Genomic DNA, 15,729 nt, shown 5'->3' with positions numbered 1-15,729 from the left:
ACTTTTATTAAGGATTAAACATTAGTGTAAATCTTTTAAGATTCTGCCTAAAAGTAGGTTCTCAGTAAGTGAAGGTGGAGGTGATGAATAAAATATGCCATTTTATTTTTCTTGTGATGTAAGCCATATTTTCTCTTCTTTAACTTTCAGACTGTTCATAGCAAGTGATACTTAGGCTTATGCTTATATCTGCAAAGAATTACTTTAGGTGTTAAATTGTGGATGAGTAAAGGATCTGGGAATATAAACCCTGTACTTGAACAGAGAGGATGTTAAAAGCTCATGATACTTAGAAACCGTATTTTTACTTACTCCATGTCATTCCAGTGGGTTGCCTCAGTTTTGCTGATTTTGCTGTTTGCAGGAAGAGTCAAATAAAGGAAATTTCTATATACTTTCTGCCTTGTCTTTTCCACTTTTTCTTCTGATGAGTTCATTGATGAATTCAACAAATTCTTGTTTTGTGCCTCTTATGAGCCAGACATGTAGGGTATGACAGTGAATAGGACAGACCGGGTTCCTGACTGCATGAAGTTCTTAGTCTAGTAGGGAAGGAAGACTTTGGATAAACACTGACTAGTGTGGCAAGGGGAACGAAATGGCACTAGAGAAGCTTAGAAGGGAGGAAGCTCACCTACACAAAGTAGTCAGGGAAGACTTTTCTAACATTTAAGTGAAGATGTGGAGGATGAGTAAGAGTCTGCAGAGTCTGATGTGTTTCTAATAAAGGAAATGGCAAACAGGAGAACAGGACACATTTGAATCCTGAAAAAAAGATGAGTTGCCAAGAGACGAGTCTCGTGAAATGAGTCTGTGTAGTGTTACATAGCTTGTTGTTCTGACTAGTTTTTTTAATGGACAGCACTGATAGGATAGGTACCCACTGGATGAAGAGATTTAACGAGAGTCCTCAGTTCCAACCAGAAGTCTGGGAAGCCATCCTCTTATATCAAATGCCTGGCAGCCACTTGTCCCACTGGACTGAAGTCTGCATTGGTCCCCATTTCTCATCTCTGGACAGATCTAAATACCACCTGATCTTCAACCAAAATGGGTAGCCATAGCCGTTCATAGTTCTGGAAATGGTATTCTATCCTTTTTTTTCAGCATCTGAGTCTTCGGATACTGACATACCTGCTCAGAGTGACTTGACTTTGACTCCTTCGCTCCCCGTAATATTACAGGCCTGCGCTCCTCATTGTGAAACCTCCCTGTAGGTTTGTTAGCTTGCACCAACCTCTGTCTACTCCTGATCTTCCTTAGTACCCCCTTATCCTGTGATGTCTCCTCCACCCCGACCATGGAGGGAATTTATAGTATGCCACATGGCCAGTGCCCTATCATTAATGATAGATTAGGCAAGTATTTTAGAATTTAGAACTAAGGAGCCAGAATTTGAATTCTGCTTTCTTCATCTGCCAAGACTAAAGGTAACAAGCTAGGTAGCTCACTGCCTAAGCTAAGACAAACTAACTTTCTCTTTCTTAAATGAGACTGAAAAGAATAAGAAATTTGGAGAACAGAGTAGAGTTTATAATTGAACAACTAATTGAGGCTTTGAATCTATGCCAGTCTTACAAACTAATTGAAATAAAAGAGGATCTTGCAAGTATTTTATTTCAGGCAAAGAAAGACCCACAGACATCCCTCTGAGTCTTAAAGTAAGGTTTATTTCCCCTGTTTCCTAGAAAATAATGAGGTTTCTAAAGCTTTTATTTCAAAATCTAGATACTTTTTGCAATAAACTGTTGCCCGTTGTTTGAAGAATACACCTATGCATTTGTATTTGCATTTATACCTAGGAAAATTGAAAGATTTAGATTTCAGAGCAGCGTGGAAATTGTTTTATTCCATTGTATTTCACATATCTTTTGTCTGTGGATCTGTTGGAAATTTTGTACTCTACCCGTGCTAAATTTGCAATAAAGGTAAAGATTTCTGTGGTAATGAGAAAGCACATGCTTTGGTTTTAGAATATCAAATATTTTCTATCCCTTGATATATTTATTACTCACAAAAATAGTTTAGCTCAGTATTTCCAAGCCTACAGAAGAATCACCCTTCCACAGTTTTCTAATCATCAAAGATTTGGAGTAGAGAGACCTTTGTTCATCTGTATTCTCAGAGGTGCAATTAGACAACAAAATAAAATAAATTAGAGGTTTGCATCAAGCAGCACTACTGGAGAGGGAAATGGATATTCCTAGAGATTGTTTCTCTAATTAGCCACCCCAGCAACTCTCCTGCTGAGAGATGCAGTAAAATTACTATATGTCTCTCTTTGTCCTTGCAGCCTTCCTTGCCCAGAGCTGATTGGGTGAGATTCCTGTGGCTGTGTTGTCTCTGCAGGAATTCTGCCCGTAATCATTTCTCTCATCCTTTTAAGTGCCTTGCATAGAACTGTTTCTGTGTTCATTTTAAATATGTGTTGCTTATAAGCTTCATTAAACACAAACTAAATTTCTTACCATGGTGCAGACATTGTGTAGATTTGTTCTTTGAAAAGCTGAAGATTTTTTTTGTTCAGAGGAAGTTCTAGAATTTGAGGGGCCTCTGGTTGCTTCTCAAATTTCTATCAGTTTCTGCAGTGATTCTGTATTTTTATGTGTATAGTTATGTTCATTAAATTCATGTGGAATATCTGTAAATGCCAGACGTTGTGCTGAATACCAGGAATACAGAGATCGTTAAGGCACAGCACAGCTCCTACGTTCAAGGAGTTTTCAGTTTTGATGGAAGAAGTAGGCATATAAATTCAGCGGCTTATAGGACGTGGTGTTTGGTGTCCTGGGGATGATTCTCCCGGATGAACTAACTCAGGCTGGTAAGACCAATGGACGCTTCCTAGAGCACAGAGCACCTGAACTAAATCCTGATATCTTCTTTTGGCCCTGCACATATGGATAGTACAGAAGTCCAAGCCAAGGAGTGTAGTGTCTCTTTTTGCAGCCTGATAGATATCCTAGGAAGTCTCTTCTGTTGAAACCAGAGGGATTACAGGGTTAGAAATGTGATTATAGACCATTTTAATAAAAATGGAATTCTTCTTAAGGGGCAGCCTCAAGTTTTAAGAAAAGCAGGATGTTGAGAAAGAACAGAAACAACACCATTCCATATGAAAATGAGAAAGAATGGGTTGTCTGCTAATAGGAAAATGTCCATGGTCACTATTTTTATGTTCTTAATTAGTCTTTGGGTAGCAAGGGATTGGATCCTTCTATCCAACCTCAAGTGATAGAATTAGAATTGATGGGTAGAAACTGTGGAGTGATAGAGTCAGGCTCAATATAAGAAAGAACTTTTGGCTATAAGAGCTGTTTATAAAAAGGAAAAAATAAATAAAAATAAAGAAAGGAGAAGACCCTAGAAATTATTGAATGCCCCCTCACCGTCCATGTTTAAACAGAGGCTAAACCCACAGTTCTCAATTGCAATGTGAAGCTAATCGTCATCTCTTTTGAGTTTTCGGCAAATAATTTGTTACTACTAATGTCACTTTTTAATAATGTCTCTCTCACTTGAATTCTAGTGATTTAATCAAATGGAAGAGAAAGGAGTAAAGTCCCAACCAGCATGCTCAGAGTAATACAAATCCGTGACTGCGCCCATGGGTGTCTGTCATCCCTATGAAGGTGGTAAAGGAGAAGGTGGTAAAGGAGAAGGTGTGGATTTCTGTACTCAGACACTCACTCACTGGTGTAGAATTATGAATGAGAGCCTCAAACAAGATGAACTGTAAAGATAGCTTTCTGATTCTCCTGAAATTCAAGGAAGACAAATTTCTTCTCAGTTATGTGTTTTCAATGTATTTCTAAGCTCACAGTCATTAAAGGTGATGCCCAAGAAGATTAGCAAAAAATGTATTGGGGCAGTCTTAGCCTAATGCCTTGTTTATTTTTTTGTTTTTTCAGCACACTGTTTATTAATCAGGCTTTCTGAATAGATAAGTGCTATAAGGCAGAGCAGTTCAGGGGGAAGTGCATGAACTCTTCTGCGTCAGTAAGGAACTGTTAAAAACATCATATTGGACCAGCCTATATCTTACTTCTGGACAGACTTTCCCAGGATGCTGTTTTCATCATGTCTCAGTGACTTGTTTAGTTGGATATCCTCATTCACAGTCCTCACTGCTTTAACTGGGGTGTGGGGGGGTGTGCATTCTTAATATGTACATTTTCTTAACCTCGGTGATAGAAATTTAAGAATTTGAAAAGATTTTAATGTTTAATTTGGCATTTTAACTTTTTTTTTTTTTTTACATAACCACTGTGAGTTACCCCATGCCCAAGGGGGTGCTTGATTTATCTATTTATTGTTGATCACTAAACCCCCAAACTGCACCACGTTAAGGTGAATATTTTTTCTTAAATTCTGTTACTGCATCCCTGTGACAGTATCTGGTGTAATGCATATCTGACAAAATGAAGTCATACCTTTCAGTCCTTTCGTTGCTCCACAAAGAATGCTGTGTTGTTCATGTTTGCTACCACCTAAGTTCAGGCAACACTGACAACTATTTTTTCCAGTGGAAAAAGATAATATTCAGATGCCTCCAAACAATAACCCCATTCTAGTCATTCGATGCCTTTCAGTTCTCTTGTATCTTGTCTTTAGAGACTGAGGCAGCTGGCGAAATGGTCAGCATCATTCATAGATTCAGCATGCATGTCTTGGGCTAAAATAGAACCTTAGCCCAGGGATCAGCACTTTTCAGAAGTATATTAGGCTTTGTAGGCTGGAAGGCCTCCATGGTCTCTGTTGCAGCTCCCTCCCTTTGCTGTCGAAGAGCAAAAGGAACTATTGACAGTGTCTGAACAAACAAATGTGTCTGTGTTCCAATAAAATTTATTTAAGAACACTGAAATTTGAATTTTGTATAATTATTATGTGCAATGATGTAATCAATCTTCTTTTGAAATTTTCCAACCATTTTAAAATGTAAAAACAAATAGTGCCTGGATTTGGCCTGCTGGCCACGGTTTGCCAACCTCTGCCTTAGCTGAAGAAGAAAAATGCTGTAGTGAGTAAAGGAATTTAGAGAGCTGTTTTTCTCTCTACCCGACATTGTAAATGATAAGACTGGATAGTGGAGGAAGAACTTTCTAACTCTTAAGTACAGTGGACCCTCCAACAACACGAGTATGAACTGCAAGGATCCACTTAGATGTGGATTTGTTTTCAATAAACCCCTCTACCGATCCGATCTGTGTTTGGGAGTCTTCAGATGCTAAGGGCTGAGAGTGTGTGTTCATCTATACCATTTAATATAAGGGGCTTGAACATCCACAGCTTTTGGTAAACGCGGTGGGTCCTAGAAAACCAATCCCTCATGGATATGGAGGGACAACTTATGTCTGCGAGAGTCAAAAGTTATACATGGATTTCTGACTGCATAGGGGGTTGGCACCTCTAACCCTTATGTTGTTCAAAGGTCAACTGTATTACAAGTTGCTAAAATGTTGGTTGAGAAAATTGAAGGGAAAAAAATACCAGAATATATACCTATGCCTTTACCTTCAGAAAAGTATTTCATGTAGAGTTTTTACTTTCCAAAAACATGGCCATATTTGTATATATTTACAGTTTTACCTCCCCTAAACAGCCTTTCCTAATGATTTCCTACCCCCATCCAGACAAGATTAGCTAAAGAAACAGAGGCTCAGACACTTATAAGAATGGAAGTTTTCATTTAGGACACATCAAAACTTATTTTCAAATAATAGGAAACTTTGGGCATTGAGGAAAGCATTAGCTACTCATAAGTTCAACTATGCTGCCTTCAAATGGGAAAAGCTCTCGCCAGTTATAATAAATGGTGTAAGAGGAACTCTTACTTCATGCGAGTGCACCAAGCCCATTAATGAGAGGATAGCTGGACGTTGCCAATTTGGGTCTATAAACAGATTTCCCAGCAAGCGCTGAACAAGGCACACTCAAGGTTCTCACAGGGTAATGGCCCTCAGTCTGTCTTGGCTGACACAGGATAGTTGAGCTCAGCAAAAAGAATCTTAGACATTATTAGTGAAGACAGAGATGGAGAAAAGTTGGAAATCGGTCCACCTCCTGCTCGTAGATGGTCATTGGATGGTTTGGTTCCTCCAGTACTTCTTCTCGGAAACTTTCTGATCTGTGACCTTTAGGACTTATTTTCTTCCTGTCATAGCCACACTAATTGTGTGACCTCAGGGAGTTTATTTCCCTTCTCTAGGTTCGGACTTGTGTATTTAAAAAATTAAGGCTTTGGACTAGATTCTTTAGTGGTCTCTTTCTCCTTTGTTCATTAACTCTGTCAAGTGATTATCTGTCAGAGTAAAATCAAGAGCAAGATCCTAGTGAATAAATTTGCTAATAGCTGTTCCCTGTTTGGGTATGTCCTGATAATGCTGTACACCAATAATTATATTAGATAAAGTTGTTTTCAGAGGTAGATTTCAAGTTAAGGTTATTTTACACTCCGATGAAAAGGATTCAGCTAGAGATCGTTCTGTAGTGATGGTTAGGTAACTAGGAATGTGCCTCACTGGGCATAAAGTATGTAAAGCTGGGCTGGTATGGTCCCCAGTCCCTTCTGGAAGACAGCACAGAGAGCCTCCTAGCTCTGATGTGATCTCTTTCTTCAGATTGGGAGAAATCCCTATTGCTAGTATTTTTATGAGCTTATTCTTTCAAGAAGTAGTGGTTAAGAACGTGAACTCTAAAGCCAGAACTGGGCAAGTTTCTTAACCTATTTCATAGGGTTTCTAAAGATTAAATGTGTATAGATATTTAAAGCCCTTGGAATAATTTCTGACTAATAGAAAACATTTTATAATGATAGTGGTTATTATTATTATTATTGAGTACAGTGTTGAGGGAAAATTAGAAATTGGTTAGCCGCCTAATATTAGATAACTTCAGAATATCAAAATGGTCATTGTATAATTCTGGCACTCTCTCTTAGAAGCCTTGACCTTTGAAATTACTTTTCTTCCCATTACAGCCACACAGGAGCTTTGGAGGCATTTAATGACATCGAATTTCATAAATCCTGTCATTTAGTGAGCAGGGTATCTGCATTTTTCTCCTTTCCCATGTAACCGGGACTTCAGCGTGTTTGTTCTGCATACAACCTTTGAATTCATTTCCATGACATTGAGTATATAGAGGTTGGTTTGCATTTTGCTAGTACTTTCAGGACCTCCATGTATGACCACACAAGTCCTGCACTGACCAGCTCCAGAGGACCACTGTCTACTTCAGAACTAAATACTGTTTAGCACATATTCAATTAGACCAAAAGGACATTGTACATAGCTCATATGTAGGCAGGCATCTTTTAAGTAAGAGTACTTTTTAATGTGATTTTATACCATGATGACCTCATAAAAGAAAGTGTTTCCTCTATTAATGACAGTAACAACTAGCTCCTTATACACACAGTAATACCACTCCTATAGAATAGGAAATTATTATGTATTGAAAACCAAACCGAAAGATAAAGTCTTCTGAAGGATTACAGCTTGGTTTCTGATTATGAAAGAGAAGGAGGCTTACCCCGTCCATGAAAGGGTGATTTTATGTGTAGATGCAGTAAGTTATTGAAAATTTTCCTGGAATTGAAGGAGCTCTTGAACTCCAATTAAAACAAAACAAAAATTTCCCATGAGCTTAATTGATATCTGAAATGCTTCCGTCAAAAATGAATTTCTTTCATTCATACCTATATCATACATTGTATGCACATGTCTTGGAGAGGAAGATGCATTTATTTTCACTAGTTATTTACCCTCTAGAGTGAATAAATGGACCAGACATGTTTGTAAAAAACGATTTCATGGGAGTATGTAGAGAGGACCTAAATTCACTGAACAGCTTACACAGCCTCTCCAATAGAGAATGATCATGGTGACCTGCTGAATGCAAATACTGACCATTCAGAATTGTACAGAGATAGACTCTAGCACTAAAATTTTTATTTAGAGTTAACTGACCTTGGACTCCAAGATGGCATCAGTTATTCCATTGAGGAAAAAGAAACTCATGGATATTAAATTAGGGGGGCTGCCAAGCTGGATACTGATGAGGGCTTTCACCCATAAAGGCATTGCTGGAGCATTTCAAAGAGGTTATTACCAGTATTACAACAAGAATGTCAGTGTGAAGAAAGAGAGCATTGCTGGGGTTTCTAAGGTGCTGGCAGCTTATGTGCTTTTCAACTACTGCCATTCTTACAAGGGACTCAAACATGAGAGGCAAGGCAAGTACCACTGAAGAGGGCCCAGTGTGGAGGCCTCACTCTGCATTCCTGACTGTGACCTTTGCCCGGCACCCCTGAATCCTTTCATATCCTAATTAACACCTAATAAAAGATACTGATAAAAAAAAAAAGTTCACACTGATTATATACTAAATATATTACATATTCTCAGAAGCTAAATAAACTTTCTGTCTCCTATTTAAATAAGCAGAGTTGATGCTGCATTTTACTTTCTTTAGGGTAACGAAACCTGTCATGCCTGGGCCTCTGTAGATATGCAGTAAATGCCTCAGAGGCAAAATATAATTCATTATTTCCGCTTTATTTTTTAATTTTTATTTACATTTATTTTATGCTGAATTTATTTCTAGGCCATACATTTTTATTTCTTCAGTTTCTTCTAGGATATCTTTTTCTTCTGTGCAACCTCCTCTTCTGGCTTAGGAACAGTTTGCTCTTTTTCAGTAAGAATCATCTCAGTGTGGCAGGGCGAGCTCATGTAGGGTTAATCCAACTGTGAGCTCTGTAAATTTAGGGCCCCTCTGGCGGTTTTGTTTATCTGATTTGCTCAATGACCAGAGACTCTACATTAAAACCTTTAAGTTCAGCATTACTGTACATTTTTAGGTATGTATAGCAAAAATTCAGTACTTTTAGTGGGTCATGGAGCCTGTGTCCAGCCCCACTGTTTGTTTTGGGCACACCTACCAGCTCCAGCATTGTACTAATGGAACATTGTAATGACGCATGGCTTCCGTAAAGTAACACCTTTCAGATACTTGGTGGCTGTTTGGATATGCGTACCTTAGAAGACCTGTGCAGGTTCATGGATGTTCTTAAAGAGAACATGAAGATTTGAAGTTTTTGATTTGCGTGATTTTGTGGAGCTTTCTGGGTCAGTTGAATGTCGAATCATTTTCAGAGATCACTTTAGGCTTCTTATGAGAAGAAGCAGCTATCTTTACCTTATTTTGCCAGAAGACAATGAAGTATATTTTGAAACAAATTTTAGAAAATTGCCAGGTTCCTCTTTGAATAAGTAGGCTTTCCAGGCTTGATGGAACACACCGGATGCAAAGCCATTATTATTCTTCATAGCTCCTCGGCTCCTCACCTTCCACTCAGGTTGGGTTACTCAGTTGCACTGCTGGTAATTGTATACCTGCTCAAGCAAAAACGAAGGTTCTAAAGCTAATAATTTTCTGTCACTTAGAATATTTATTTTCTCATTTCAGAAAGTAGATGTCACCAGCAGGGCTGTGATGGAAATAATGACTAAAACAATAGAATACCTTCAACCCAATCCAGGTAAGAGGTCCCTTCATATATTCAGAATATCCTTCCAGGTAACCTTTAATTTTCTTTGATAGACATTTTAGGTTTGGTGTGCTTCTGCTTCCACAGCCAACTTTTCTGGAGGTTCAGTGACTTCAGGTATAGCATTTTCACTTGGGATGGGAGACCTTTTAAGGCATACATTGATGTGACTCAAAGGATTGCTTCTGTGGCATTTTATCTGACTTTGATGTATTTAATGAACAAAATTATGTGGATGGCTTGAGTGGCATATAATGTCAGGATAGCTGCAAGCTGTTATTAATGGAACTTAATTTTCAAGGGATGGTAGAAAAGAAAATTGGAATAATATTAAGGTAAGATATAGTAATCCCTGGAAGATATGAAAAGATGGGAGGTTGAATAGTTTCTGTGAAATACAGAAGGTTTCTGTTCTTTCTTCATATAGCATCACTAAAGTCTTTGGAGGGTTGTTCTTAATTCTGATTCCTCTCACACATAAGTGTTTGTTCATGCTAACCTATTATACTCTAAGAGAAGGAAATCATAGTAGAGATAATGGAGCTATACCTTGAAAAGAGAACAAGACAGAACTGGGCAATCTCTATAGGGACAAGATGTAATAGAGCAAAGCAGCTGACATCATCAGCCTCCTCCTTCCTACTCTTCCTCTATAGCAGTTCCTAACCCAGAGTATAGAAACTTGAAACAAGACCGAATGTATTTAAGTGGAATGCATTCATATTTGGAAAACTGCTTCCTCTTGAGACTAGTTTCTTTGGGAGTTTCAGGTTGGGATTCCAGTATCTTTGATGGTACTAGGGGAGATAGCCCCGGCATAGTGCCAGCCTCATGTGTTTGGATGCTAAGCGTTACTAGACAAGAGATAAAAGGAAAGGTGGGGATAAGAGGAAGCAGGCAAGTGCAGCAGACAGTGCTGACTAGCTCTTTACTGCTTCCTGCTGCCAGCTGCAGCCATCATGCAATCTTTGTTTATTGCTGCTGTTTTAAAGATGAACAAACTAAGTGGGAATGATGTTTCTATTTTTGTTTTTCTTAAACTACATCAGAGATTGGATTATATGAAGAAGGAAAGTCTAGAAGTAAATATGGTAAGCTATAGTAACCAGGCATTTAACTGACAGTAGACCAAATGATTAAGAAATTAGGCAAAGAATAGCAAAAATCAAGTTTCTGATTTTTACCCAGAGCCTTCTTCATGACCTTTATATTCTACAGAGATGTAAGGATCACTTAAATGTACCTGTATTCCTTAGTATTTAAGCAACTGTAATAGATCAAATTCTAAAAGGAGAAATGCTCACCATAACAAATCATTATGTAGGGGAAAGAAATGTTTGTCTTTATCTCTGCATAGAACTTTGAAGTGCTCTCATTACCTAGGACTTACACATGAATTGTGCTAGTAACACACTGTGGGACTAAGATAAATATAGGGAAGAGGAAGAAAAATATACTATTTATTGAGCACTAATGCATTTTCAGTACAGTGCTAGTTATATACACTGTGTCATCTCTGAGAGGAGCCTTTTTATTTCTGCTTGCAAAAATAAAACAAGTTGAACAATTTATAATATAGAAAAGGGACTAAAATTTCATTGTAACACAAAATCTCAGTGGGGACCCATCAATGTTCCTGAGTAGAATGGAATGATTCTCTGTTGTAGGTATGTATAGTGCATACCTAATGTCCCCCCAAATTCAGGGCTACCCGCAACCTCAGAATGTGACCTTTTTTGGAAATAGGATCTTTTCAGATACAATTAGTTAATGATCTTGAGGTTAACTCGTCCTGGAGTTAGGGTAAGCCCTAACTAACTCCAAAGACCAGTGTCCTCATAAGAAGAGAAGACAGAGACACAGGGAAGAAAGTCAAGTAAAAATGGAGGCAAAGATTGGGGTTCTGCTTCCCCAAGGCACGGAGAGCTAGGAACCACCAGAACTTGGAAGAGGCAAGGAAGGATCCTCCGAGAGAGCCTCTGGAAAGAACTGGCCCTGATGACACCTTGATTTCAGAGTTTTGGCCTCTTGGACTGTGAGGGAGTGAATTTCTCTTATTTAAGCCACCCAGTTTGTGATAATTTGTTATGGCAGCCCAAGGAAACTAACAGGAGGCTAGCCTTGTTCTATGCAGGTCAAACAAACAAACAAACAAACAAATGTCAGGGTCCAGAGATTTTTAGATACTTTCTTAAAGTTACTTACCCAGGAGCAGATGAAGCCAATATTGGAACCCAGGTAGGTGTGATGGCTTCCGACGTCACTGTACTTTACATTGCTTGATGCTGCCTCTGAGAAGGATGGGTTCAACTTCAAAGGGTCCTTCACTGTTAGAGAGGTACAACAGAAATTCAGAAAGGAAACAAGTTGTGGGGTTAAGACTTATTTTAATAAAGAGAAAGTAATTGGGGAAGATTTGAATTTTTAGAAATGATACATTTTTAATAGAATGCTGAATGTGCTATGTAGTTGCCCACATATTATTAGTTTTATGGCTGTTTAAAAATTGAATAGACATCTGTCATCAAGGAGAACAGTAAAAGCCATCACCAGGAAATCCTAGGTTGGTTTTAGAAAAGCATTATATATGGGCGGGCCACATATGTATACAAATAATTGTCACCCAGAAGAGTCCAGAACAAAAATTTCATATATTCATTCTACAGAATGTAGACAATCTGTGTTTAATTGGTTTATGATAGATGTGATTAGATTCCTTTGTGAAATTCTTTCCTTGAGAACAGACACTGGCTCTACTGCTCTTGAAAGACACAGACTGATCAAGTACACTTGTTTAGAACCCAGGTGTCCTTGAGAAGGGGACACAGGAATCCAGCAAATACCCAGAGATACCTTTGGGCACAGAGGAGCACAAAGAATATTTCCAGACTCATGCAGTTTGCTAAATACTTTGACCACTCAGCCTCTCAGTGACCCCATGAGCTGGTCAACCAATATGGATTTTTACTGGGTGCTGCTCCTTAATAAGCAAGATCTAGCTTGGGTCAGGACAGAGACTGATACCAGGTAACAAATGTGCATGGCCAGGCCAGTAGAATCAGTGGAAAGTAATGTTTCGAGTGTACTTTTAGATTAATACTGTAGGGTGCTTTCTGATCTTGTAGTTGTGGAGCATACACATCTTTTATATTCTCAAAACTCAGTGTCTGTTGAAATGATGACCAAAGAGCATTTGATTAATTTTTATCAGTCTGTAGATATGCTCTGTCCCACATCTGCTTTTACCCACCTCCAGAGTGATATTTTTAAAAGGCACATTTGATCATATCATTATCTTGCATAAAATCCTTCAATGGCTTTTCATTGCTTTTAGGATTAAGTTTAAAAATTTTAACATGGCTTAAAAGGCCCTGCCTACATGGTCAGCCTGCCTTTTCTCTGCTATCTCGCCAGGGAAACAGTTCCCTCAGGTCCAGTGGAGTGGTTACTTAGAAGCTTTCCTTAACCCCCGACTATGTTAGGTTCCCCTTTCAACACCCCTCTCAATTAGAATAACTGAAAAGCCAGCTGCTTTTCCTTGGTGGCACATGTCAGTTATTCTAATTGTGTGATGTGTGCGCTTTTTTTTGTTTGTCCTCCCCTGTAAGGACAGTACTGTGCCTTGCTTATTCACCACTGCATTCCCAGCCCCCAGCTCAAGTCTGGCAGCCAGTGGCACTTGGATATTTGAATAAACAGTTGGCAGTCAGTAGCTAATATGATAAAATTGCTCTAGTATAAAGAATAGGAGTGAAAACTCTTTTCCCTAAACCATCAGCTCTTCCCATGTAACCAGCATGTATCAAATGCATTCATTTTTATGTGAAGACCAATTCTAGATGTTGTGTGGGTGGAAACAGGACCGAGGTTGAGCCCCCACTTTCTGGGACCTCACTGTCTAACATAAGGTATGTACACTCTGGGGAGAGTGGCTCAGAGGGCTTCATGGCCAATTCTTTTGGAAAGTCTAGCTTCCTTACAAGATGAGAAGGATGAATGAGTCACAGGTCTTTGAAGCAGGGCTTTTGAGAACATAGAAGAGAACTGTGAAGTCTTTCAGTTCGGACTGTGAAATTATTCTAACAAGAACAGCATAAGCCAGCACAAATTTCTAACCTGCTTAAATAAATAATTTGAACATGAAAAGTACTATGTACAAGTTCCATTCTACTGATTGTGAGCCCCAGTTCTCATGGTATCTGAGAGCAAAGATCATCAGAGAAAATATAAATCAATTTTTTATTTGAGTATTCTGATACCTTGTGGGGGAAATATGCACTAAGTCAACATTCTCCAACAGAAATATGATACAAGTCATATGTGTAATTTTGAATTTCCTAGCAGCCACTTTAAAAAAGTAAAAAGAAGTAAAATTTATTCTAATGTATTTTACTTAACCTAATTTTTCCAAAATATTAACCAATGATAAAAATTATTGAGGAATTATATTTTCTTTCTTGTACTAAGTTTTGAAATTCAGTATGTTTTATGTTTATGGCACATCTTGGTTTGGGCTGGCCACATTTAAAATGCTCAATAGCCCCATATAGGCAGTGGTTTTCATAATGGACAGTGCAAGACTAGTTTGCCATTCATTTTATTATATTTTAGTATGTGTTTGATCTGTAGCTGCTTGGTTTTGTATGTTAGTGCTTGTTTTTTCAATAGAGAAATGGACTTGATTTGGGATAAGGATGTCTTTAAGTTTGTTTGTCTTTTTTATCCTTCGCAAATCTGTTTCATGGTACTGTATTGGAGATTTTCCTCTTAAATAGTGTGATAGACATGGCCAGATTGGGCTGTGTTTCATTCCCAGCCATAGCATATGGGTTATGACAGAGGTTTTTTCAGTTTGTACTTAAAGTTATTCTGACCCTGATGTCATAATCCAATACAGATTTCCAAGATGAGTAGATAAAAAGCAGTTTGAACATTAAAACACTGTGCACAGTCGGAGTTTGATTCTCTATAGAAATGCTTTCCCCTTGAATGTCTGTATGATCTAGCTTTTTTCAGCATGCCTGAGATTGGAACAGTAAATTGGAATCATTAGCTATCTATTCAGAATTTTTCTACAATAAATCCAAATCTTGTTTGTGGAATGTGGCCTATGGAAGTAAAAATTCACTGTATTAATCTTAAAATATCATATGAATTCCTGGAAAGATATTTTACCAAGATTATTATACTTCTTTCTCATGGGCTGCCCTCTTAGTCATCTTCCAAAGATGAATAAATATAGTGATTATAAGATGTTTGGTGGTGGTGGAATTGAAAATCAGTACATATATTACTTGGTATTCATGCATCCAAGTCCTTGGCTCCACAACACACCGAATGTGCTGTGTTTCCTGGAGGGCAGAACCTGAGTCATATCTATCTTCTTGTCTTTTGGGGCTCTGTGTTGTAATTGGTATGTTTTTTCCTTCAATATATCTACCAGATAGGTGTGCTAATGAATATGTCCATCTTCACTTAAAGGGTAGGGGCTGTGTACTGAATCTAGTAGCCAGAGCTTTCACTTTCCTAAATGCTGACACTGAAAAATAATCAAAATGTGTAAAAGACAGGTTAACACAAGTAATTTTGAGGAAAATGTTACTAAACTCAAAGGAATAGAGTTTCAAGGATGAACATATTAAAGAAGAAAATATAAGTCAGGTGGTATGTGATAGAATTCATATACTATATCTACTGAAAAGGCTGGAGGATTTTCCTAATTTTACTACATCTTTGGGCAAAAATATTGAAAATTAATAGGTTCCTAATATATTTGTGATGCCTTAAGTAATCCAGAGTTTTAAGTCGGCTGGAACTGGGTGATTAATATTTGAATATTCATTGTGTCTATAAAGACTGCTAAAGCCAGACCTTACCTAAAATGTAATTAATCCTGACAGAGATAGTGTGCATTTAAAGATATGCATATATATGGAAAATTAAACAAATGGAGTCTCACTTTTGTAACCTCAAGCTACTAACACACTACCTGCCCGTGGTGGTCCCTGCGCTCTCTGTCTCTCCACGTTTGTTCTCCCTCTTCATCCTACTGCAGCCTCACTGGCCTTTTAGTGTTTCCAGTGCTTCAAACTCTTTCCTGCATCAGGACTTTGCACTGGCTGTTCCCTCCTCCTTCTGGAATGCCCCACCGGCCCTTGTGCAACACCTGTCTTCTT

At 38.2% G+C, this 15,729-nt stretch overlaps 1 protein-coding gene and 1 pseudogene across 1 annotated transcript in view; both read left to right on the top strand.

Moving 5' to 3' along the window:
- SH3GL2 (SH3 domain containing GRB2 like 2, endophilin A1) overlaps window positions 1-15,729 on the top strand; it is a 141,624-nt gene that overhangs the window by 93,888 nt on the left and 32,007 nt on the right. The window contains exon 3 of the mRNA XM_015594447.2: window positions 9,472-9,544. Coding sequence (XP_015449933.2) covers window positions 9,472-9,544 — 73 coding nt within the window. The remainder of the gene's footprint in view (window positions 1-9,471; window positions 9,545-15,729) is intronic.
- LOC102893518 lies at window positions 7,984-8,250 on the top strand (annotated as a pseudogene).

The sequence above is a fragment of the Pteropus alecto genome, unplaced genomic scaffold, assembly GCF_000325575.1.
Source record: "Pteropus alecto unplaced genomic scaffold, ASM32557v1 scaffold95, whole genome shotgun sequence".
Lineage (NCBI taxonomy): Eukaryota > Metazoa > Chordata > Mammalia > Chiroptera > Pteropodidae > Pteropus > Pteropus alecto.
Note: the sequence above shows the minus strand (reverse complement) of the source record. Positions and strands in the feature narration are given on the sequence as shown.